The sequence below is a fragment of the Haliotis asinina genome, chromosome 2 (assembly GCF_037392515.1).
Source record: "Haliotis asinina isolate JCU_RB_2024 chromosome 2, JCU_Hal_asi_v2, whole genome shotgun sequence".
Lineage (NCBI taxonomy): Eukaryota > Metazoa > Mollusca > Gastropoda > Lepetellida > Haliotidae > Haliotis > Haliotis asinina.
The window spans coordinates 43,882,348-43,909,096 of NC_090281.1; the positions used below are offsets into that span (position 1 = coordinate 43,882,348).

General features: G+C 41.3%; 2 protein-coding genes across 12 annotated transcripts in view; both read right to left on the reverse strand.

Moving 5' to 3' along the window:
* Positions 1-5,629, reverse strand: part of LOC137273757 (nucleoside hydrolase-like) — an 11,613-nt gene extending 5,984 nt beyond the window's left edge. The window contains exons 1-4 of one of the 11 annotated variants that reach the window (XM_067806588.1): positions 5,224-5,467; positions 3,266-3,356; positions 2,478-2,681; positions 707-884 (exon numbers count right to left, since the gene is read on the reverse strand). In XM_067806588.1, coding sequence (XP_067662689.1) covers positions 707-884; positions 2,478-2,681; positions 3,266-3,356; positions 5,224-5,264 — 514 coding nt within the window. In that variant the 5' untranslated portion in view covers positions 5,265-5,467. Of the gene's footprint in view, positions 1-706; positions 885-2,477; positions 2,698-3,265; positions 3,357-4,859; positions 5,060-5,118; positions 5,195-5,223 lie in introns of those variants that run through there. The other 10 variants (XM_067806592.1, XM_067806597.1, XM_067806599.1 and 7 more) reach the window with 10 other exon arrangements.
* A 7,093-nt stretch (positions 5,630-12,722) lies between these two features.
* LOC137273760 (nucleoside hydrolase-like) lies at positions 12,723-26,377 on the reverse strand. The gene is made up of 6 exons (XM_067806602.1): positions 26,256-26,377; positions 20,160-20,379; positions 19,482-19,659; positions 18,405-18,521; positions 14,209-14,345; positions 12,723-13,221 (listed from the first exon to the last, which is right to left on the reverse strand). Exons 2-6 carry the CDS (start codon positions 20,355-20,357, stop codon positions 12,895-12,897), a joined length of 957 nt encoding a protein of 318 aa, XP_067662703.1. The 5' UTR covers positions 20,358-20,379; positions 26,256-26,377; the 3' UTR covers positions 12,723-12,894.
* Between the last annotated feature and the right edge of the window lie 372 nt (positions 26,378-26,749).

Consider the following 26,749-nt stretch of genomic DNA (forward strand, 5'->3'; position numbering starts at 1 on the left):
TCCCAAAATACACTCTTCACAGACAATGCTAGTGTAATTCTCATACAGTGGCATGAACTACTATTTCCTCTTCACAACATGACCTAGAACAATACGTTTTGTGTTTAACTTTTTTGTCAAAGATACAAGTTGATGTTGATCAATCGTAAGGAGTATTTAAATATAAAGAGTATTTACAAGTTTACAATGGCATGCTTTTTATAGCAAAAATGCTATATGAAAACGCATGTAGTGTGAGCGGAAATAAGACGCAACCCAATGCATCGCATGACCCATAGCATAGAAATTCGGGCGTAGTTCACACGCACTCTAACGCGAAGTATTATGTGGGTCCTTTAATAAACGGGTCGTGCATGTGTGCACCACACTTCTGCCATGAATCAAATCTTAACTCACCCTTCATGTTGATGGTAATTGTTTCAGGTGAGTTAGAAGCATTAAGTTCCAAACACTTCTGTCACTGTCATTGCTTTCGCCACTTATAGTTTGATGATGTAGTGAGTGAGTGAGTGTGGTTTTACACAATATTAGCAATATTCCAGCAATATCTGGGCGGGGGAAGTAATGGGCTTCACACATTGTACCCATGTGGGGAATCGAACTCGGGTCTTCGGCGTCACGAGCCACCTTTAACCACTAGGCTAACCCACCGCCCGTTTAATGGTGTATACTGGAACATGAAATGTATTGTCATCGGAACACACACCTGGGTATTGTTTGGTGACGTCCACCAGGGCTTGTACCCCATGTTTGGCCTGCACCTGGTCTGGATTGGGTGGGGCGGGGTCAGGAACGTCTCCAAACCCGTCCTTCCCGTGGTAGTTGTATTCGTCAGGTTTTTGCCAGCCAACCAACATGTCCTCACAACCTCTGTAGATAGGGACCTGGGGACAGAGAACACGTTACCACATGTCAACAAAGCTTCTGTCTAGACCAGAAACTTTGAGACAAGTAGTGTATTACATGTTGTCATAGCCTCTGTAGATCGGGACCTGGTGACAGATAACTTATTACTGAATATAACCAGAACTTCTATATAGACCTGAAACAGCGAGACAAGTAGTGTATTACATGTCGTCATAGCCTCTGTAGATCGGGACCTGGGGACAGAGAACACATTACTGAATATCACCAGAACTTGTATATAAACCTGAAACAGTGAGACAGGAAGTGTATTATATGTCGTCATAGCCTCTGTAGATCGGGACCTGGTGATAGATAACTCATTACTGAATATAACCAGAACTTCTATATAGACCTGAAACAGTGAGACAGGAAGTGTATTACATGTCGTCATAGCCTCTGTAGATCGGGAATGGTGATAGATAACACACTACTGAATATCACCAGAACTTGTATATAAACCTGAAACAGTGAGACAAGGAGTGTATTACATGTCGTCATAGACTCTGTAGATCGGGACCTGGGGACAGATAACACATTACTGAATATCACCATAACTTCTATATCGACCGGAAACAGTGAGACAAGAAGTGTATTACATGTCGTCATAGCCTCTGTAGATCGGGACCTGGGGGCAGATAACACATTACTGAATGCAACCAGAGCTTCTATACAGGTCAGGAATTGTAAAATAGGAACTGCCCTCATAGAGTGAGATGATCCAACATGGTGGACAGTATCCAGTAATGTGTCACAATTAACCCATCTTAGACTCATCTCACTCGATCACAACTTTGATTCTAAAGTCCCATTCAAGAAAATGTTAATTGGCATTAACACAGATGCGTCTGTTGACCATTTTAGGCCACATAACGTTGGCGTTTCCCATAGGGTGTTGATGCCAATAATTGTTTAAAGGATATGGTCAAATAAAATCCGATTTATCACCAAAATATCTTCAGTCTCGGTTTCCTTAAAAAGTGAGAATCGAATAAAGATTACTAGTATATTGTTCCTGACAAAAATGTTTGATTTTCTTCTGAGGTCTGATGTATTCGGAATACACAACATGGATGACCGTAAGTAACAGGTGTACAACTAGGTTTCCCAGTTCCTAATCGACTAACAGCGCCGTGACCTAAGCTGATAGGTGCCAGGTAAAGCTTATGTATGGGCTCCATTAGTGGGCTGGATTGAAAAGCTGAAAAATATACATTGTCAATCAGACACTAAAGATGCACAGTGCAATTTAGAAAAGTGGTCAAATGTAACGTATACTATGCTTTCGGATTACACATTCTCACTAAAAGCAGATAATCGTACTTCAAACCCACACTATGAGACTAGGGCACCTAGTCGTCACCACACAAAGTCTGAGATCTAACCAGCTGAGCCAGCGCGGATTCCACAGAAATGTAAGACTGACAAACTAGCAGTCCAGATCAACTTTTTAGTGATATTTGAGACGGCTCAAGTGGATGAAATCTGTACTTTATTTACAAGGTGTAATAAAAAAAACCCATACATGTTACAATCCCATCCCAAAATGAATTATCACATCTTAAACCACTTGCCTCCAGTCTGTCCGCCACCTTCAGAAGTCGGAGAAGATTAGAGGTCACTTGTGTTGCCGTAGCGTTGCCCTTGACCGTGGTTAGGGCCACGACGTCGACATCAGACGCCGCTAGACACATCAGTATAGCCTGGGCGTCATCGATACCGGCGTCCGTGTCGATGATGAACTTTCTCCTTGGAATTTTGTCTGCAGCCATGACAGCCTGAAACAAGAATAGACTAAAACACAAGTATTTTGATGATGTGTTTGCTAAGAACGTTGTCTCTGTGACATGGTAAGACTATATTTCTTCAGGAGTCAGACGGATGGCCAAGTGGGATGGGTCGAGTTTGTCAGTAGTTTGATTCCACTCAGCCAATACGACCATTGCTTTGTTAGTATTATACCAATGATAGCATATTTCAACAATGTGGGAAACGTTAGCGACTTCGTCGACCTCAGTGTCCTAGTATATAGAATTTGATATGCGTCACGTTGTCAGTGTTGAGCGTGGTTAGAAATGAACGTGTTTTATTACACGGCCACTAATGTTTCAACTAAGAGTACACATGGCGGCCCATGAATAAACATTTTGCTTACAAGCACACCAGTGGTTAAACAAGCATGGTCAGGCTCTCTAGTTTGCTGGACACATGTAATCGTATCCTAATTGGGTAGGTGGGGGTGGGGGTGGGGGTGGGGGTGGGGGTGCACCCACCCAATCCTCATTTCAGTCAGAACTCACGCGCAGCAATCAAAAACCTATTCTCTTATGAAATTCGTTTGATTTCTTGGAAACTATATTACCTTGTTACTAATACCCGATGGAGAAAACAGTGACGCAAAGTCTCTTTTCAGTTTGTCTCTGGAACGAAATATTGCCGACAAAAAGCTAGATCTGAAAACAAAAGTGGACATTTTTATCAGCAAAACACTTGATGGTCCTTCCAGCATTACTAGTATACGCTGATGTTACACCAGTGAGGATATCCGCATTTTTCATGTGTTTCTCATCCCGAACTTCAGTCAGAAAGATAGCTGGCAGGCGGGCAGAAAGACAATACAAATATGCAAAATGAATATAAATCACTAATTATTTCAATGTTTAGACTTCAGATCACAAAGTAATAGTTTTGAAATAAATTTATCAAGTAGATCGAGTCGTAGTTTTCTTCCGTAACATAATATTTCAACACATATTTCGTCCAATTTGATGACGACCCGTGAAGGTCCCGGGGTAGAATAGGCCTTCAGCAACCCATGCTTGCCATAAAAGGCGACTCAGCTTGTCGTAAGAGGCGACTAACGGGATCGGGTGGTCAGGCTCGCTGACTTGGTTGACGCGTGTCATCGGTTCCCAATTGCGCAGATCGATGCTCATGTTGTTGATCACTGGATTGTCTGGTCCAGACTCGATTATTTACAGACCGCCGCCATATAGCTGTAATATTGCTGAGTGCGGCGTAAAACTAAACTCACTCACTCACTCACTCACTAATTTGATGACACCCGCATGGTCACATGACTGTTTAAAATCTGCCCTTAATTTCGGATTTGATACCCTATGACTAAAAACCCTCCACAAACCCTTGTTGACATGTTTTCAAAATGTGTTCTTTAATACCTGAACACGATCAAAGTGAGCTTGCCAGGAACATGAGGACCTAATAAACAGTGATGAACAGTCATGCTAGGTCACTGGAATTCTAACAGACTTAGTATATTTTACCTGAAAAAAGGTTCGCAACAGACAACCTTTTCAAAAAAAACTATAATTGGACAAAAAGAGTGAAAAAATCTATTTATGGAACTTATACTGAAACTGCTTCAGATGTACATCAAGGTCTCAAGTTAGTTTTAGGAGGAACTCAATTACTACACCCCCTCTCCAAAAGGAGGAGCTCAAGTATGGTTTGATATGAAGATAAACTAGTCGTTTATTTGCATTCGTTTGGTAGAACAGTGTGCGTTGGGCTTTTCTCCTCTCCTGTCATGCAAGTCGCATGTTTATGCTGAAGTCGCCTGTATTCTCGAGAATATTGCGCGCATGCATTTTTATCACAGGTCAGATGTAAGCTACGTAGACTTTGGTGTTCTTAAAATGGTGGTGTTTTTACTATCATTAACACTATGGTAGTACGCACTTGAATACTCGATTAACCCTTAATGTTATGTTAATCAATAAAAATATGTTCCTTGATACAACATATAAACCAGTAATATGTTATTGTCATTTCAAAGCAAACCTCACTTCTGCAAAATAAGAGATCATAAATATTTCTAACACAGTTCCTACAATGACGACCACAAATATGAGTCACATCACAAATATTCGCACCGTCTAGCACGAGAATAACTGGTCTGTTTCTTAATGACACCACGATCAACAATAACCATTCACCTCACAAATATATTCATGGTCTTTCACGAGAATAACTGGTTCAGTTTCCTTCATGACCATTCTACAAATCTTGGAACAATTATAACATATTCAAACATTTCCAGATCAGAATCAGGATATAACATTAGCGCTGAAAGTGAACAGAAGCTGGGAAATCCCATCGGAGCGTTCGTGTGGGTCAGAACAGCCAAGTCATGTGACCCAGTGGTTACCACTGTTCACTTCATTGTTTATCCAGCCTTGCATAATGTTTACATACGTTTCTGTTACATTGAAACAAGATGAAGCTAGCCTATGAAAACGTCTCGACAAGAATAGGGATCAGTTTGGAAGCTAGCATGCAAAACAGCCTACCCATACTTACCTGCGACGACAATGCACTCGGAAAGCGTGAAAGAAATGCATGTCGTCTGCTCATGATCATCCTCATGCAAGGTCATACTAATCACGTGTTGGCAGCCGAGATGGGCATGACAAATGCGCGTTGTTAGTAATGTGGCGTTATTTCATCATCATGAGCAGACGAGATCAGTGCGTAGCCTCACCTCGGAATGATCCTCCTCTGGCTGACACTCGTGTTCGGCCGTGACCTAATACGAGGTGTCACTGTTCGAGGTTTACCGTATTTTCTCGGGTAGACGACGTGGCCTTGATGAGATGAGGTTCAGTGGTTGGTTGGTTGATTGTATAATTAATGCCACACTCAGCAATTTTCCAGCTATACGGCGGCGGCCTGTAAATAGTCTGGACCAGACATTCCAGTGAACAACATCATGAGTATCGATCTATGCAAGTGGATCAACTAAGTGAGCGAGCCTGACCACCCGATGACAAGCTTGGGTTGGAACAGGGTCTGGCTATTCAAAACGGTATTAAGCAAGTTAGCACATTACCATTTCGTCACCAGTTTAATCACTTCCCTTCAACCCGCTGTCTGCATTTTGGACAAATGTGAGCACAAGAGAAATACGCACAAGACAGATTTTGAGCATATTCATATTTTGGGCTTTTCTTTAATCTCAGCCCCCCCAAATTAACTTCAGGATAAGGCGTTTTAACGAGGATTAGCGATTTTAATGAAACAGTGTGTGAGTCAGCAAAGAATCTTTCGCTGTTGAATATTAGTAATGAAAGTAAATTTAACACAAATGACTCATTTGCGGGATTAGTCATTGCTCATGTGAAAATGTAAGCGTTGTGTGGACTTTTCATTATTTAACTGAGATATCACTGAACCTGTTTTGACCTTGTATACCCCGGAAACGAAAGTTTCTCTGTATGTCTTATTTGAACATTTGTTGGTAGAAGGACCCTCATTTGAGGACACACTGAATGTGTAGAATCGGTACATACAGTTGTGATGTATGTTAATGGCATTTCATTTTCACTTTGTCCGACACAGTAATATCCTCAAAGACCAGGTGTGCGAAAATAGACGATACAAAATTGTGGTTCAAAATAATATTCATGTTTTTGTGAATGTGATAAGATATTAGCAATTGCATGATGCATATATTCATGAAATACCTATGTATTGTCAGTCTTAGTTTCATATGAACCTTTAACAAACATCAGGTAATATTCCACACATGGCAATATTATGGTAACGACTTGAGAACAGTTTGAATTATATATATACATTTATGCAATGCATAAAAAATGTTTGGGTAGTATTGATGATAATTATGTAATGCTAATGTTTACATTTTCAGATATTTATACATGTTTTTCTTTTTTCAAAATCTATCAATGCACATGTCGTATTCGCAACATGTAACTGATCAAACATAATTACCATCTTCCTCTGATTATCAATTGGAATGGAAAACTAATTATCTGCTATAATATTATTTTCCAAACATCTTGCTAAAATATATCTAAAACACAAATCAACTTTGTTGGAATTATGTTTGATCGCAACGGCCTGGTAGTAATTATGTTGGCAGGTAATAATACGTTCATTAGAAATTGCCATCATAGATGAAAGTGCACATATGTCATTTCGTTTCTATTTAAGTACGTGGTGTATTTATTCTTAAATTTACAAAATAAGCAATCCCTATCTTTCAGTTCTGTCTTATTGTATCTACAGGTTTCCAGAGCAAAACCATAATTTTAGCATCGAGCATCTAAAATGAATTAGTAAGGAATATCATCTGATAAATATGAATCTAAATTTAACAAGGATTTGAACTGTCTGTAGTAGTTACACTTGGAGGAAGTGTTCAAGCTTGAAATCCATGACTCTTGCCATTTATCTGACAATCTTTGCCTGAAGAGAGAGATGAGAGATTTTATGCAACCAACCTGCTCGGCAATCCCCACAAACACCTACCCAAAACTAAATAAGATATCTTGGATGTGTGTGATCCAAGCACATAAGCCTCTGACAACACTGGCTTGCAACCTACTAGGAGGTAGAGTAATGAATCGACACCGGTATTTAACTTCTCTGGTCAAGTATACCAGCTGTAGAGGCAAACGTCCACAATCCCCACAATACCATATTATCTGATATAGATACACCTATTCTGATAATCCACAAACAGAATTTCAAATGTGCTCTTTCTGTTTCCATAGTACATACCCCATAGTTCTGAGCCATACATACAATACAAATGGTGCGACCATACAATCAAATGTCTTTAGTAAATCCTTACATGGCATACCTCAGACCCTTTCATAATACCCGTAAATTGACATCATTGTTATTCTGACATCATGATGTGCTATGATGTGCTATAATATGCTATGATGCTGTAATTCCAGGCATGAGCTAGTTACTGAAGATACATCATCAGCAAACATAACTAGTTTTTTCAGTAACATAGGTTATCAAATGTTTGGGCAATAAAGACTCCTGTACCACCACATTCTTGCATTATTTTTACTAGTTTTTTATGAAGATTATGACGACTGAAATATTCAGAAATAATCAGACATCCTTATACATACACAAAGTTCCCAGTACATTGATAAACATGCCACCGATATCAACTTCGGAAACTGTTCAGAAGTACATCATTTCTATTGAGTCAAACGCTTTGGAGAAATCAACAAAAAGACAATAAATCCTACCTCCTATTCTTGATGAATATTTCTGACTTATAGCATATTAAGCAAAAATGTTATCAGAGCTTGAATAATTCTCCCTAAAACCTGCCTGCACTTCACTTATACAGTTTTTGGTATCACACCAATTTGCAAGTCTAGAACTCATAACTGAACAGAACGCTTCATATTTTACACATATTAAGGATATACCTTGGTAATTACTTGGGCTATCTTTGCTACCAAAATTTGTGCAATGGACAAGATAATACTTTTATTAAATTTTTGAAAACTTTGGAATATAAACATAGCCTCCTTCCAGTTACCCCTCCCTTTCGACCTTCAGTAAGAGCCATTTACTTTTCAAGTAGATCAAAGAATTGTTGTACAAACTTTAAACTGACGTATAAAAATGAATGTATGTAGTTCTTTCAGAGAAACTCGACAAAAGCAACAGAATAAAAATGCTAGGCATGGTAAAATTTTCATTTGAATGTGAGCAGTGGCATTAACTCTTGTATGAATGTATACCTAAAAGACACGTTATTTTATATCCACAACGATGACGTGAGTCCAGGCGATCCTGAAAAGATATCACTTATCACTTCTGTAAATTGTATTATTGAGTGATAGTTATTATGGTTTACAGTGTCATAAGTGCTAAGTGCTATTAGTACTTTGGCACCAGACCTTAAGGTAGCGCTTTAGAATGACCTCTCTTTGAGTATGTGATGTATTTACTTCCGGGAGTCACGGAAATTCTACGTTAATGGCGATGGTGGTGCATGTGCTCGAATAGTCAAGAATCAGTGACTGTGTTTATAAATACTGGTTGAGTTGACAACATGGACAGACACACAGAGTACATCAAACTGCCTGCCTCACCGTCAACGACTGACCTACATAACCGCTGCCTGACCGCCCAACGTGTTACATTAAGAATAACTATTTCTCACTCACAAACCAAGACTTTATTGAGTTGATATTATATTTGTGACCCATCATTGTAGATCTGACTCATTTGCATTCAGTTTAAGTAAACTTAGTCTCAGTATATTTCATTACACTCCACCACTGAGTCTAACAAAACCCAGTCGAAGGTCGCGTCAGGTAACCTTTGAGCAACCAATGACAGTCCAATCAAATGCGAGACGGTTAAATAAATTTAACCAATCAGACAACGGCTACTATTTAGGGATCGGAACGACTTTCAAAATATTCAGATCACTGACACAGAGCTCTCCACAAACAAATATCAGCATATAACACAGTTATTTGACCTGCGGTATATACGCTTTGGGGTTTCTGTAGACATGGTTACCATTAGCTAATATTTCTGCAAGATGACATCCTTGAATATTGCCCAAAACACCATTTTCAGCGACTGTTTACTCACTGTTGTCATGGTTGCACGTATGCCGTGTGCATCACCCGGAAGCGAGCGTATGCTAAATAACATTCGGAATCGTTCGGGTACGAACCTTTTCGAGATAAAAAGTTCAAAAGTTATGTGCGGATGTCCACTTTTGCGACTTGGTAAGCTGTGTTCTGATTGGTCAGTCTCAAAGGTTACCTGACGCGACCTGCCATAAGGTTTTGTTCGGCTTAGTAGTGGAGTGTAACGAAAAGTACTGAGGATAAGTTTACTTAGACCGATTTGTATTGTACATGAAACCTGTATTGTGAATCTTTGTATCTTGCTTTTGTTTGCCAAATACATATTACTGCATATTTTAGACTTGTTAGAGCTATATTTTCCTAGTTCTGGGAGGCTTTCTTACAACTTTTGTCACGGCAAGTTTTTGACCATAACAACAGTCTTTAGATTATATACGACATAGCTCCAGGTAAAAAACCCACGGACACAATCTTGTTGGGCAGTGCACCCACATGGTCATACCAAATACTTTTATCACTATACTGTCTGTAAGCTTTTGCTTACTTTAAACCTCATAGCAATTCAATGCAGTTTGTCAAACGTTGGTCACATTGGCCTCTCGAATGATACAATTAGTTCCTTTCACATCTGGAAATACGGTTCCTTCTTGTGGTGGTCTAACCTATAACCTATAACGCATTTCCAAATAATAACCGTTCACTGAAAAACACGCCGGTAAACTCAGTCGACACAGCAGGTAGGACAAACACAACAAAACATTCGCCACTGGTGCAAGTTTTGAAACACTTCTACCCTTTATCATCCTCATTATCTCCAGGGATTCCGTTCTGATAAGTCTCCACTATACCCTGGATGTATCTACGGCTCGATGATTTTATTGCCTCCATTGGCTGGCTATTTATCCAATCAGACGAAGTTGAGCGTACCAATCGCAACTCACTTTCGCTTTTTAAATCATCTAACCGATTAAACTTGGCGACACAACTCATGCAGAGGAGCTCTGAAAGAGTTAGGAGTTCTAGCATATATTTTTTCTTTCGGACCTGACAATTTGTCTGTACGGTTTACCCAAAATCTTTGTCGCACTGCGAACAAACCTTGATTGTTGTGACCGCTGTCTTTGTTTACAATGGCAAGCTCTGTCATAACGGCAGCTTATCTGATTGGCTACTGCGAGAATGCGGAGCCAGTAAAGGGAGATATCCCGGATCTTCACCGGTCTCTGTGAAGGACGTTTCATCGGCGTCAACCTGTTTATGCAGCACACTGCCAATGTTTGCCCTGACGCAAGAAGCCCGAGTATTTGACGCACACATTATCATATATATGCAGTTAATTTATAAGTTTACGTTACTGCTGACGCCATGCTGCTGGGCCCTTAAATCCAGTAATCTAAACTTGTAATTTTCTGTTGTTTAAAACTACTTAGTTTAATGTTTACTCAGTGATGATCAAATACCAAGCCCGCCTTACCTTGTTGTTTGTCCTTATTAAACAATCACACTTGATGTCTTGATTAAATTTGGAAACTGAAGTTGACTCCCAAAAACATGTCCATGACTCTCACCCATGATACCAGGGCGTCATGATGAATGCTTGGTCAAACACTGCACTGACCTTCTGTGTTATCTGGACACTGGTGGTCATCCGATTGTCTGGCCCAACTTCCCGCTTCCTTTGGACCATCGTCTGAGCTGCAGACGTGAGCTCATCACCACCAGTTCCAACTATAAGCCTCAGTCATTCCACGAGGTTTGAGTACAGATGCTTTTCTCTCTTACTGTGATATTAATTAAAGAAAAACACAAAAATAATTACTATTTGTTAAGGCATGGCTGCATTTTGTGATGTGCAATGTAGCGTAGATCAAAGTAATGAATTCGTTGACAAACTGCTCTACACGTAGGTGTCACAAATCTGCACCACAGGCATGCACCACCATAATAAGGCTACACTATAACAATCGAAACTGGATGAATGTAGCCCACTTTTTAGGTAGGGGTATACTCAGTAAGCACTGTTGAATTCGTTGAATTTAAACTCGGGGTATTCTACCCGTTACTTCTCTTTCCTTGTATATAGTGGTCAGACCACGTGAGTGAAAACATATACCTTGATACCTTTGAGGATTTGTTTCGTTTCTTCAGTAGAGAAGTCGACACAAACGTGGGATAGATATATTTGTTTTTCCTGTTCCCACATCACGTTTAATTCAGTCAACCTCAAGGACGTATAAATGACAGCATTGTACTGCACTACACTGTACACACCACTCGGGACGTCGAACTCACTGATCATCAGACTGTGTCGGCATGCACCCAGATCCAGTAAGGGGGTGGGGTGTTTTATGTGCAACTCCCCAGCCCCTTCTCCAAAATCCAGAACCCGCCTGGAGCCGTGTGTCTTGTTCATTCACCGAATAGCTGTATGGCATAGACAATGACGATGCGACGATTGATATTCACTTGTTAATGGCAGAACGCAGGGACATGTCCTTTTGTCTAGTAAACTTAGTCTCAGTATATTTCATTACACTCCACCACTGAGTCTAACAAAACCCAGTCGAAGGTCGCGTCAGGTAACCTTTGAGCAACCAATGACAGTCCAATCAAATGCGAGACGGTTAAACAGATTTATTCAATCAGACAACGGCTACTATTTAGGGATCGGAACGACTTTCAAAATATTCAGATCACTGACACAGAGCTCTCCACAAACAAAAATCAGCATATAACACAGTTATTTGACCTGCGGTATATACGCTTTGAGGTTTCTGTAGACAAGGTTACCATTAGCTAATATTTCTACTAGATAACATTCTTGAATATTGTCAAAAACACTATTTTCAGCGACTGTTCACTCACCGTTGTCATGGCTGTACGTACGCCGTGTGCATCACCCGGAAGTGAGCGTTCGGAATCGTTCGGGTACGAACCTTTTCGAGATAAAAAGTTTATAAGGGATGTACAAATGACCACTTTCGCGATTTGGTAAGCTGTGTTCTGATTGGTCAATCTCAAAGGTTACCTGACGCGACCTCCCATAAGGTTTTGTTAGACTCAGTGGTGGAGTGTAACGAAAAGTACTGAGGATAAGTTTACTTAGACTGCATGTCCTTTTCGTTGATTTGAAATATGAAACTGAAATGTTTGGGAATCATATAAACGGAAAATCATTTGAAAATTGAAATTGTGAAGTTTGGGAACCATATAAACAGATGTGTTCAGATTGCTGATTTAATTATTTATTTATTAATTTGATAATTATTTATGTATTATGTCTTTATTTATTTAATTAACTGATTTTTATTTATTTATGGTGTATATTTCTATTTATGTATTTTGGGCGTATATTTTCTTTGGTGGTGTGTGTGTGTGAGATTTCTGGCCCCAATAAGTGACTAAACTGCAAGAGAATGTAACAAATGATTATATTCCGATTTAGTAACATATATAGGGTCATGTATGAGTCTGAATATATGCGTGGCTTGGCATATCACACATTAATACTCTTAACAAAACCGATTGGATTTCGTTCGTGTTTGCGTCGGGTTTGAATGAATTTTGTAGGCTTCCTCATTCAAAACTAGTCCTCAAATGCTTTCAACAACATCTTTTCCAATATTGGTTTGTCCATTTCAAGCACAAGTCTTACATTTGGCTTCTTGGGAAGCACCTTTCTCCAATCAACAACCATTTGACCTCTGGTTAAGTTACCATGCAGTTCAACAGTTGCGTATACTTCATCACTTTTTCTGATGACGTCATCATTAAGAGCGCAGGCCATAGCCATCTCGTCTGCAACCTCGTACTTCCGCCCCTCTTTCTGGCATTCACCTACTATGGTACGTTCAATTGTCTTCATGAGCTCGCATTTCGCTGACGGAAAGCTTCTCAATTTCCCATACAACTCCTGAAACAAAGAAGAAACATATTTTTTTCGTGCGTCCAAGCACTGGGGTTCGTGCCATTGTCTCCGTGTTCAAAGGCGTCTACCGCCTGTTTTAGGCTATTGAAAAAGCAACACTAGTCTTATTGGTGTCTTTCCTCTTCGCAATGCTGTGACAGACTACACATATATGCATGACGTCATCATACATGAAGTGGTACACAACAAAGGTATTGTCGCATTGTCTAAAAACTTCTTGTCTAAGCAACTGTGATTGTAAAGCTTTCATAGTTCGTTTGCAGTGAAAACGTACAGATGAATTTCGCTTTAAACAAAAAAGAACTCGAATAAAGTGAAAGTAAGATTGCGAATCCTTATAATTCTACCTTTCCAAAATGTACATTTCAATCTCAGAATTTCATTCAATATAGGATAAAAGTTGTTTAACAAACAATCATAGTTCCAAAGCGCTGTAAGTAGTATGTAGTACAAGGGGGTATGCATATTGAATGAAACAGCGGCGGCGGTCTGTATAAATCGAGTCTGGACCAGACGTTCCAGTGAACAACAGCATGAGCATCGATCTACACAACTGGGAAGCAATGGCATTTGCCAACCAAGCCGGCGAGCCTGACCACCCGATCACACGATTTGTCGCCTCCTGCGACACACATAAGTTACCGAAGGTCAACTCTAACCCGGAACTTGACGGGAATCGTTGGGGCAGGAATTAAAACGTGGTCATTCTGTTGTTAGTGGTTTCGTCGGAAAAGAAGGTTATAGTAGTCTAAGGTCGTGACAGGGAAAGAAAGTTTCTATATCTTTCTGTGGAAAGATATGGTTGGACATATCGAGAGAAATCAAAGAAAGAATGATACGTACTGGATATGGCTGTGAAATAGTCTAGGGAAAATATTCAATAAGACGCATCCATGTGAAAGAAGGTAAAAACGAGTGGATTTTTTAGACCCTCCTAGGTAAAGAAGATGGAAAAAACCGATTAACACGTACCCAGGGAAAGAAGCAGTCTAGACAGAGCTCCCAACAGGCCAGCGTGATGGGGCATCCCAGGGAGTTCAGCACGATGTAGGCAGCTTCCGGGTCACTGTAAAAGTTGAACTCCCCGCTCGCTGTGATGTTGCCCTCGGCTGTAAAGGGTAATTTTATGTTGTGACAACGGAGATTAGCAGCGTGTGATTAAGTTTGAAAAGTTACTGGTCAGGAGAACTAGCTAAGTAAATATTTTGCTAGTCCACATCATACTCCTCTGGCCCTGCAAAATATCGTCATCGAAATGCACATCGGACAGAATTGGGGTGATGTTTTTTCTTTTCATTTCTTCTGTGCAGCGCAATAACATTTTTCATATTGCGATCTTCCTGTGACGAGATATCACGAGAATGATTATCACGAAAGTTTTGCGGACGGAACTTTAACATCGTAATCATGTACTTCATCATATTCGTGTGCATTAAATAAAGAATAAGTTATCTTACATTTTCAACTACCCAGTCGGGACAGCTTTAACAATATTTCACTGGTCCGATTCCCAATCAGCTGGCATTTGGCTAGCGGGCCAGTAGCTATTTGATTAGGTATCCTTATATCCATTAAGAAAGCAACAAGTCACGGAGTAGATGTATACATATGGAAATTAATTAAGCAACACCAAATTCAAAGACACATAAAAACTTAACAAAGTTTAACGAAGTAATTTTGATGATTGATTATTCAATTTTGATGTATTGACATACAGCATGAGCTTTTCATGGGTTGATATGACGCGCGTGAAGCTTGCACAGCGCACGTGCATTGCTTTAACCTCAACTTTCGAAAAATGCACTTTTTCCCTGGGGTGTTTACAAGCGCAGGTTGTCGATTGCATTCGGTTTTTCATTCATTTCAATGTCATGGCACGTAGGAAATTATCAGAGGCCACTCGTTGGCAAATAATCGGCATGAGGAATGCTGGTATGTCTCTAAGACAAATCGGGACTCAAATCGGACGACATCATTCCATAATTTCAAAACTTTTGAAAAAATACCGGGCCACTAATGAAGTTAAAGACCTGCCTAGACCAGGAAGACCCAGGAAGACCACAGTCCGGGAGGACAGAGCTTTACTGAGACTTGTACGGCGCAGGTCCTTCGACTCGAGCTCTCGGTTGAGACAGGAGTGGCTTCCAGGGAGACCCATCTCGAACAGGACTGTTCGGAATCGTCTGAAAGCTGCAGGATACCGGGCAAGGAGGCCAATCAAGCGACCCAGACTGTCTCCAGCCCATAAGGCAGCCCGACTGGCCTGGTGTAATGACCGTTTGCACTGGAACATTGCCTCTTGGAGGAAGGTCCATTTCTCAGATGAGAGCCGGTTCTTGCTGCACATGGTGGACGGTCGTACTCGGGTCTGGAGGCAGAGGAACACAGCAATGGCTCCACGGAACATCCAGGAGACTGTGGCCTTTGGGGGAGGTTCCGTTATGGTATGGGGGTGCATTTCCATGAACTGCAAGTTGGATATCATTACCATCCGTGGCAACCTTAACGGTGTTCGTTACCAACAGGAGGTTCTTGACAGGGCTGTGGTACCTCATTTTGAGAACCATCCTCTGGCAACGAGACCCATATTTATGGACGACAATGCTAGACCTCACAGGGCGCATGCTGTAAATGATTTTTTGCGGCAAAATGCAATTGACAGAATTCCATGGCCTGCCATGAGCCCTGACCTCAACCCCATTGAACATTTGTGGGACTTTATTGGCCGTCGTGTGAGGCAGAGAGACCCACCAGTCCATAATCTCAACGAATTGACGGCTGCCCTGCATGAGGAGTGGAACAGGATCCCCCAGAATCAGATCCGGAGACTCATCCAAGGAATGAGGAGGCGTCTGGAATCGGTGGTGCGTGCGCAGGGAGGACACACTAGATATTGATGAAAGTCGGTGTGCAGACTCTCAGATGACTGTTCTTTCTTTCCATGTGACATTTGTGTTAATACACCTGACAACAACGTCTGTGGATGAATAGTAAATTGTGTCCATTTTTTCATGAATTTAAGACAGTTTTAAGAATTTGGATTTCGTTGCAATAAAGCAAAGTCTTGATACTTTTTCCCTTTAAGTTGTTTGTCAGAGATCGTCTGTTGAATAAAAAAGTGTCAAACTATATCAACCCGGCATATTTTGATTGTCAGAACACTTCAAAGTTGCTCCAATAGAAAAAATTGGGGTGTTGCTTGATTAATTTCCAGGTGTATATATTCGGGGTTAACTGGTCAGTTTTGTGTTACCTTTTAGTGGGGTATATTTGTAATATTTATCTTGTTAATTTTTATCCTAGCCAGTATCCCAGCCAGTATCCCAGTTTCTAATATAAACTTTTAGTTTCTGTTGCTTGATTTTAGAAGATGATTTATTTTTTATTCGTAATGCTGTACAAAACATTACATGCACAACTGCTATGTAGCATCTAGGAATTACCAAATGTGGGTTATGCAGCTCATCAACTTTTCAAATGCGGATATCCACGGAGTTTTAAGAATCTTAACAAAATGAGACCTGAAGCATTTACTAAGTTGCAATTTCCATCGGCATGTGCCGGCATTCATATCGGCATTTCTACTTAAATAATCTTTTATGAAAGAGTCGGTTATGTATGTTTCTTAGGCTCACACATCACTGGCATTGAGAAAACATTCAAAGTCCCACTTGTTGAAACTTTCTGTAATATTTTTAACTATGCTGACTCGTGACTGCCATGTTTGAGAGCGCCATTAGTTCTGCTCCCTGTCATTGGTCGGGTCACGATAGCGTGATATCTGACAGCCAATCAGAACAACTATTACTTCTCGCCATCTAATAAGGTTGTATGTATTTCAAGCACTGGGTTTTTAATAATTTGTTTTGTCTTTCATTTCAAATATTCGATACTAAATATAACCGTAATTTCCTGGAGATAATAACTATAAAGTTTACACTTCATTAGTACAAAACTGCGTACATAATATTAATTTTGCGTTCTGTTAACTGAAACTGAGTAAATTACGGAATTGCGCTGTCCAGATGCAACACTGAAACAGGGGCGCTGGGTATCTGAAGACCCGGGTTCGATTCCCCACATGGGTATAATATGTGAAACTCATTTCTGCTGTCCTCCTCCGTGATATTGCTAGCATATAGCTAAAAGCGGTGTAAAACTAAACTCACTACCTAAATGCACAATTCCTTTATTGATATGTATTATGTTTTGTGTATATTTTAGATGCTGCCCAAATTTCCCCTCTGAAAATTATGAAAATGTTCTCATATCTTGCCACTGTGGTTCTTCGAATAGTCATAAGTAACAATTAGACCATTTCTCTATTCTTCTGTAAGTTTGGTTTTGGGAGTGTCATTCATGTGGAAGGTGAACTGGACAGTGTCATGTATTTCGGTTCAACTTATTATTGAGAAAGTCTTTAACAGTATCATACCCCATAAATATTCTATCATTGATAAAGCACCCGTGAAGGTCCCGGGGTAGAATAGGCCTTCAGCAACCCATGCTTGCCATAAAAGACGACTGTGCTTGTCGTAAGAGGCGACTAACGGGATCGGGTGGTCAGGCTCGCTGACTTGGTTGACACATGTCATCGGTTCCCAACTGCGCAGATCAGTGCTCATGTTGTTGATCACTGGATTGTCTGGTCCAGACTCGATTATTCACAGACCGCCGCCACAAAGCTGGAACATTGCTGAGTGCGACGTAAAACTTAACTCACTCACACACTCATTGATAAAGGAGAATGGCTGTAAAGAAAACACCTATATCTTATTTATATTAGCACCAGATAAATGTAGAAATATATCTTACACTATCTATCTACATCTAAGACAATGTAAGAGTCGTTTCAGATGCAGTAGGTTCAAATTGGCAAATGACGTTGGGAGATTCAAACTTGTCTCAGACACTGATCGACTATGTATATACTACATGGTCGATCTTTTATTGACTATCAATGTGATAAAATTTTAACACACAATCTCAGGATATAGTTTTACGTGCACAAAAAAACACAAAAACAACTCTTAGTGTCATTAAACCAACGGAACGTCCACATGTATGAAGGGACCATCGCTGTTGAGTACACGTGAAGGTGAGCTGCAGAACCGTGCCACCATCACCATAGTGACAGAATGTATGTGATACACGTGGCACATACTCACCTCTATAATTGCCGCCCATGATGAAACAGCCTTTCAGCCTGCTGCCGAACTGCTTGTCCATCTGGATAGCCATGGAAATATTCGTCAGTGGCCCAAGAGCTACCAGAGTTATTTCCCCTGGGAAAGAACTCGGTTCGTGAATGGGATGATATGACACTCTAAACAGTATTCAAAATCTCCAAAATTATAACGTATACCACTTGGAGAAACCAACGCTCACACCATGGAGCCAACAAACCAAGATTAATGTCAGACTGAATCTGGGATTCGAACATATGACAAGATCCATGATTCAAAACACTTTCATTGTCCACCGAAACGAACACACTTCAAAAAAGATCTAAATATTAAAATCTAAAAGGTTCAGTGATTGGATATAATTGTTAATCATGTAGGAAATCATGCATTTCCTGTAAATATTTGTTTAATATGGCTTATTCTCCTTTTGTATATATCTTTCTATTCCTGTACATAGTTTGTTTCACTTCATGCATGTAAGCATTGTATATAGGAGAGGGTTTCACTAAGTTGGGATAACTTGTACCCAATCCATTCTCTGGAACAAACATGTTTAAAATAAACGAACACACTTTTTATTACATATTTCATAGGCTGTGTATACGTACATTATGCCGGAATATTTTGGAGTAATCGCTTGACCTAAATTATTGGTAGTTGGAGAAAATAGTATATATGATTTCAACAGCTTTTGTAAATTCCTCATATCTTATTTGGGTGTGTTGGTAAAAACTTTCCTATTATAGGTTTGTCAGATGTGTTTTTTAGGACAGCCTTAAAGCTGTCTATAGGACTACATAAAAATAGTTCATGGCCATTCGTATGTTTTAGAATTGAAACACGCCTGTAGATTGGCGTATCCTGCAGTCTTGCAGTCCGGAAATGACCAGTATGGTATCATCGTGTCTCAGTAGCTATATCGATGCTCATGCTGTTGATCGGTGGATTGTCTAGTCCAGCCTCGTTTATTCTTAGACTGTCACTATATACCTTGACCATTGCTGTGTGCGACGTAAAGTAACAAACAGACCAATTACAACCGTGATGTGTCCTTGGTACCTGGGTATTGTTTGGTGACGTCCACCAGGGCTTGTACCCCATGTTTAGCCTGCACCTGGTCTGGATTGGGTGGGGCGGGGTCAGGAACGTCTCCAAACCCGTCCTTCCCGTGGTAGTTGTAGTCGTCGGGTTTTTGCCATCCAAGCAGCATGTCCTCACAACCTCTGTAGATCGGGACCTGGGGACAGATAACAAGTTACCACAGATAACAAAGCTTCTGTCTAGACCGGGAACTGTGAGTTGGGAACTTTATTACAAATCCACATAGACACTGAAGATCCAGGGCTGGTGGCAGATTAAAATATACCCGGGTTAAAAAGATCCGGGTCAAAAATTCATCTTCAGCAGCAACGTAAGAGGGTCGAATAATGGAATAACGGCATCGATTGGACAGTTTCGCTTACTTGGTTGCTGCCAGTCACGTCCATGCTAAGTAGATAGATCCTAAGACAACAGGGTCCCTATTCTGGAAAGGATCCTAGCCCTAAGATATCCTAACTTTGATCCTAGGGTCTAGGATAGGCATTTCATTAGGACATAATTTGTTTTCTTGTAGATAATTGACAAAACTACAATTTGAAGCCCATCTGCGGTGTGCCCCGATGTGGTATAGCTGGAATACTGCTGAAAGCGGCGTAAGGTAAACTCTCTTAACCGTGGCATTTATAGGGAACGTACATCAAGCCTACCAGCCGCCTTGAGAAGTCTGAGAAGGTTCTTCACCACCTGCGCTGCTGACGTGTTTACCGCGACTGCGGTGATAGCGACGACCTCGACATCAGACGTCTCTAGACACATAAGTATCGCCTGAGCATCATCAATGCCTGCATCTGTATCAATGATGAACTTCCGCTTGCTGTTCGTGTTGGTCGCCATGGGTAACAGTGGATTTCTTCAACTGCATACCACATATCATTAATGTGATGATTAAGCTCTATGAAAAATAGTTTGAAATACTTGTTATAGTTCGTCAGCTACAAAACTGGTGGGGGAGAACCGCAAATCAAGCTATTATAGTTAGCTCGAGCTATAGTACTTCAAACGAGCTGTAGGGTGATAGGTCGATCGAGCTATAATCGCACATACACAGAAGTGGCCATTTAAGAACAACTTTCCGCAGTGCGGCCATGACAGTGCACCACACAACTGGAATCGACTGACACATATGTGAATGCACATGCACCCCAAACCCCAGCGTTTTTGATACATGAGCTGCTAAACCACCGAACCCTATCGACATTTGCACTTTACATACAAAATAACACATCTGAAAACTGAAAATACACATTGAAACGTGCAGACCGACCATGCGACAGGCTGAACTTGCTGATTGCATAACTTCCAATGCGGATAGGGTACTCGTTGACATAGTATTTGTGTGATTTGCACACACTCGACAAGAATATACAAAAAACTATGGAGACCCAGTAGGGGGCACAACTCCCTCTCGCGCGAATACTGACACAGTTGCGTCGTTTGCAATAGAAATTGTCTTAATGTGTGTTTTAGCCACTGTGTTGTTATTTGCTCGTTGTCCTGTGTGTGTTTTAGCCATTGTGTTGATATTTGCTCGTTGTCCTGTGTGTGTTTTAGCCATCGTGTTGTTATTTGCTCGTTGTCCTCTGTGTGTTTTATCCATCGTGTTGATATTTGCTCGTTGTCCTGTGTGTTTTGGAATCTGTTTGCGGATTTTGTTTGTGGTGCATGTGAATTCATTGCATCTCTGTATCAAAGCTTGACATTGGTCACATACACACATGCCGATGCAACCATACCAAGGATCGGTTGTCTGTAATTTGAAGAAGTTATAAATGCATGACATTGTCCAAACACGTGGTCACTTCGTATTGTCAACGTCTTGCATTAGCGGTAATGATGCGGATCGCTCAACACTGTGAGTAACGTTGTCACAATTTCTGACCTTTGCAGTTATTCCTTGCTGTGTTGTTGTGTGTATCAACCAGCAAGGTACTAGTCATTCATACTGGTAACTAATACATAACGGTGCAATAAATATCATACATCTGAAAAGGTAAGTCTGTGATAGCTATTGATATAGGTGAAACAGAACTGTGATAAGAGACAGATTGTAGGCCTTGTGTCGGCCAACAATCTGACTTTGACCAATAATCCTAATAAATTCATCGTTGTACATGCCTGAAATTTGTATAGAAAACTAAAGACAGGTTGTATCTGAACTGCCAACAAAAGAACTGTGCATGTGATACACCCTGACATTGTGATTGACTGTAAATTGTGCACACCGTGAGAAGATACCTTGTTTGTAACAGCAGCTGGTACAGACTGTTATGAGAACATCTGTGATAAAGCGAAATCGTGATAAATCGTTTGTGTGATAAACCCTTCTGTGATAAAGTTAAATTGTGATAAACCCATTTTGTGATAAACTTTCCATGTGATAAACCGCTACTGTACATGTGTTAAAGCTACTGTATGATAAATCTTACATGTGATAAACGTATTTGTGATAAAGATATTTTGTGATAAGGCTATTGTGATATTTATAGACACTCACAGGAAAACAGGCAGTAGAAACATGAGTTGTGGTTGCAACCAACATGACACTTTGGTCAACTAATAAATCATACAGTTTTAAAGTTGTAAGAAAAAAAGCGGTACAGTGGACGGCCTCATTGCTGCTGTGCATTTATCCACGAAACACCAACGTCTGTGTACAACATTTGCAGATGAGCAGCAATCGTCTGTAAAGACATCTGCCACAGATGTTGTTGCAGCAATAAGAAATGGTCACTATACCACTGCAGACTTACAAATAATTGCTGAAGCTATAGGTGGCGCATTGCGCCAAGTCAAGACATTTCCCAGGACTATCAAGATGCCAACCTGTTACAAACGTATGACAAACCTATGGCTTCAGCATGTCAATAAAGTCTTGATGTCCTTTCTGACTACGCAGTTCCAAATGAAACTTTCGGCTGGTAACACCATAAAAAATAATGCTCTCGCCCTTGCTGTAGAACACACTTATTATTGCCAAAATTCCAACCTCATTGCACCATTATCTTTTGCGAATAATCCTATTGTTCATCACATCACAGGTAGCAAAAGTGCATGCACCGCAATAGCGACATCATGCCCTGCTGCTTTGTATCACAGCATACTGAAATGGGTCGAGAATCAGAGCCAAGTGCCTGTTAAAGTGTCTGATGAAGGTGACAATGTCACCTTCTTTGATAATAACCAAGTGCTGGCACGAAACTGTCGCATCCGCTACGATGCCAAGGCCATGGTCAGCGTCATCACAACACTTTTGCACATTCCCTGGTCATGAGCACTCCTTATAGACTCAGGAACAGTACAATCCGCAGTCGCTTTGCCATCCTTTCTGAGCTGTGATCTGTCACTGTTTCGACAGTATCGTGCCCATGTGAAGTCACATGATCGAATCTGTACTGAGTGAGGAAAAGTGTTCAACTTCCGGTTGTCGTGATGACTATGACCAGAACCATGTGCCAGACTTCCACGTCAGCAGGAACGGAGGCATAATACAGGACAGTGTTTGATGCTACCTCAAGCAACATCAGGATCATAAGAAATGACAGCATGGCTCACAGGTACGCCCTTGTGGAAGCTAGCAGCCTTATTGCTCCAGATCTTCTTGTGGGTGAGCCAGTCCTGGTAAACCCATGTTCCTATGCTGACATGAATGTAGTCCTCAGCAGAATCCTATAGGACTCTGGAATTGGTGCATCGCGGTCTTGGGTTGCAGTTGCGTGGGATGGGATGCCGTTGAATTTAGCCTTTAGTGTTATCACGAATACATTCAGTTGCCCACTGTGTAATAGAAGGGAGATCCCTGGGTGTGATGAGTTCAAAGGACATGAGCAGAGTTAACACAATCAGACGATTGGGGCTATTTTGCGTGTTCCCGGCCCAGGTCACATAGAGATCAACATGACCAAAGCCACGTTCAAACCGCTTTTTCATGTTGTTCTCCAAGATCTTGGTAAACTCCTTTGTTTCAGATCTGCCAAGGCATAAACCAGTTGTCAAAATGCCTCTGACCATCACACGGCCTGGCAGATGATTGAAGTGTTTTGGGGGGAACAGGAGCTGAGCTCATAGTCCCATATGTCAGAGAATGTCAGCTCTCTGTAATCCGCCCGGATGTTGCTGGTTCCGCAGAGTGGTTGCCCAACAGAACAGACAAGACCTTCGTATTCATGGCAGACGTCATTTGTACATATGTCATGGCCTTGTTTTTGTTCCGTTGCGACATAGGAAGGGGTAACCACTCTCTTGCACTCCAGTTCCTCAGCAGGTTCTCAGACTTGTTCTTTTGCCCTTTCGTTATCGCCACACCTTTCATTCTTGTTCTGATGTCATCCACGCCTTCCTCAAGGACAACATGTCCTACTCCGTCAGTGGAGCAGATGACCGCGGGGAGGGAGGTGACTTCATCCTTGAGGCGAAGAACAGAAGAATGGATGCCCCTGGTCTCCCAACACCTCACCACTGGCAACGGATCTGTCGAAACCACAACACTTGAGGCGGTAAGTATTGAACAAATAACACAAACCTTGTCTCTATGTTCTATGATTTTAAACAAAGGATTTAAGCCCTTGACAAGAAAGCCGAGGCAGCTGAAGTGGGCCCAGTAGTTGCAGTCGTGGCCGTCACATCCTGCGCGTGGGCCCTTTCCCATGTCCCCTTCCCCATCGCTTTCAATGCCACACTCGGCGCATGTATCACAGTCACCTTGTCTGAATGAGGACAGTGCTGTCTGCGTAATCCTTGACTCGGTGATAATAACAGTGCACCGATGTGGGGAAGGGAACTCAGAAGTGGCAATCACTTGCATTTTCTGAGTCGCCTGAAAATAATGTTGAGAATCATTACATACATTGTCAGGTGACACGCTTCATCCGTGACTGACCCGTTAATGTCCGGGGTACAATAAGCCTTCAGCAACCCATGCTAGTCATTAAAGGTGACTCAGCTTCTCGTAAAAGGCGACAAACGGGATCGTGTGGTCAGGCTCTCTGACGTGATTGACACATGTCATCGGTTCCAAAATGCGCAGATCGATGCTCACGATGTTGATCACGGGATTGCCTGGTCCAGACGCGATTATTTACAGACCGCCACCATATAGCTGGAATGTTGTTGAGTGCGGCGTAAGTGATTGTCTTGTTCTAACAGGTTTATGAACCGATTTCTGACATTGTAGGCACGTACGCCATTACGTACAGTGAGTTCGTCGTATGTCTTTCCAAGCTTGGGCGTGGAGTATTTCCAGTTCTGTTTGGATGCCGTAACCACATGAACATAACATTCTGTGGCTGTCTTCTTGTACAGCTCGTCAATCTGGAACATAACACCACATTGTATATATTTCAGATCCGTGATCACATGACAACAGCGCCCACTGTCAACAGTCAAACGTCACAGGCGCCACCATCTGCGACAGTCAGCCTACCTTGGGACCCCCATGTCAACGCGTCCTCATGTGTCTCTCGGAGCGAAGGCATTGGACATGCATCTGTCATCGTTCGCCAAGACGTTCGCCAGGAAAACAAGGAGAAGTACGTGGAGGAGACGAAGTTTGTGAAACCCTAAGGGTCTCATCATGACCTCCAGCGTGTCTTCGTCTTGGCTGGCGAGAGGGAGGCGGCCACTGATGTCACCAAGAAGACCAACAGCCAGCTGCATCTACGATGCAGGTGCAGATGACCTTGCTGCTTCCCTGCGACGGGAGTATATGAAGGACGTCAGGACTGGGACCAAGGCACGTTCATCCAGAGGACTGGCGACACGTTGACATAGGCGTTGGAACTGGAGGAAGTCCAAGAACGTGCAGGACAGTTATTATGGACAGTTATATTGTTTCATGCAAGACCCGTGTACGTCCGGGGTGGAGCAGGCCATCAGCACCCTCAGCCTGCCACAACAGGTGACTATGCTCGTCGTAAGTGGCGACTAATGGAATCGGGTGGTCAGGTACGCTGACTTGGTTGACACATGTCATCTGTTTGCATTTGTGCAGATCGATGCTCATGCTGTTGATCACTGGATTGTCTGGTGCAGGATCGATTATTTACAGACCAACGCCTCATAGCTGGGATATTGCTGAGTGCGGTGTTAAACTCAACTCACTAACTCACTATTTCACAGTAATATTAAATATTCACAGTACATTCTTACCAACTTCATTATTGTTCGTTTGCGGACACTCAAACAACTGGCTCTTGCCTTGGCGTCGGCTATATGTCTTCCTGATACCTTGCCGGTGTAATGGTTTTTAACGTTTTTTTCCCCTTTTCATTTCCGCCAGGATTGAGTTTCCTTTTTCAAAACTGATAAACTTTGGCTTCCTAAAAGTATCACCATTATATCAATGATGTTATATGTTCCTGATGCTGATGTCCCCATGACTTACATATCATATGTTTTTTTTAATTTCAGATGATACACCCGGGACTTAACGCTGCACCCAGACAGCTAGACCTTTTTGAGCTTGCCAGGCACTCACCGATCGCAATTGTACAGATTTATATATTGTATATTATACATTGCATGCTGTTGTACATGCATAGTATTCGCTTTTGTAACCACAATGAAATTGTTTCATAAGTGTTCATTCATTCTGATTATTTATTTGTGTAAATACGTTACTATTTTATGATTAGTAGTTTACATCCTTGACGGGGGTTAAAGTACTGTAAAATGATTGTCCTCCTGAGCGGGCACGTCAGTCCCAATATAATAATAGTAAATAGTTCATCGACTTACCTGGCTTTGTCTTGTCAAGCGGTAGTTTACAGTTTGCAAAACAACAGCCGTAGTTGATATACAATACACTTGCTTTAGCGTCCTGGGTTGACAGATTACACTACCACGCATGACACGACCTCTAAATGTAAACATGATTGACACGATATTTCAGCTCATGCGTCCCGTGCAGTCCGTGCAGGCTTCAAACCCCCAGATGGTGAGCTTGTCAGTTAGCAGATGTAATTTGAGTCATACAAACATGATGTCACACCTGAATCTAGTTGACACGAATTCATTAAATCCAAAAAGCCCTTGGCTACTTGAAACCCATTTTGTGTGATTATATATCCCACTTCAGATCAACTGCCAATCGGGATTTTGTTATAACAGAAGTTACAGATAATTTAAATTGTATCTTTGTACCTCCACATGTGTGATTAAATGTGGACCAAACAATCCTGTGATTTCCCCTATACATACCATGCAATGATAACATTATATACCCACAACAA

Excerpts from the sequence above, each read along its gene's own strand:
- LOC137273760 (XM_067806602.1), bottom strand. The coding sequence starts at position 20,357 with ATGGCGACCAACACGAACAGCAAGCGGAAGTTCATCATTGATACAGAT. Across the intron at positions 18,522-19,481 it reads CGTCACCAAACAATACCCAG|GGGAAATAACTCTGGTAGCT; the intron begins GTACCAAGGACA and ends GTTCTTTCCCAG. Across the intron at positions 13,222-14,208 it reads TAGACTGCTTCTTTCCCTGG|GAGTTGTATGGGAAATTGAG; the intron begins GTACGTGTTAAT and ends TCTTTGTTTCAG.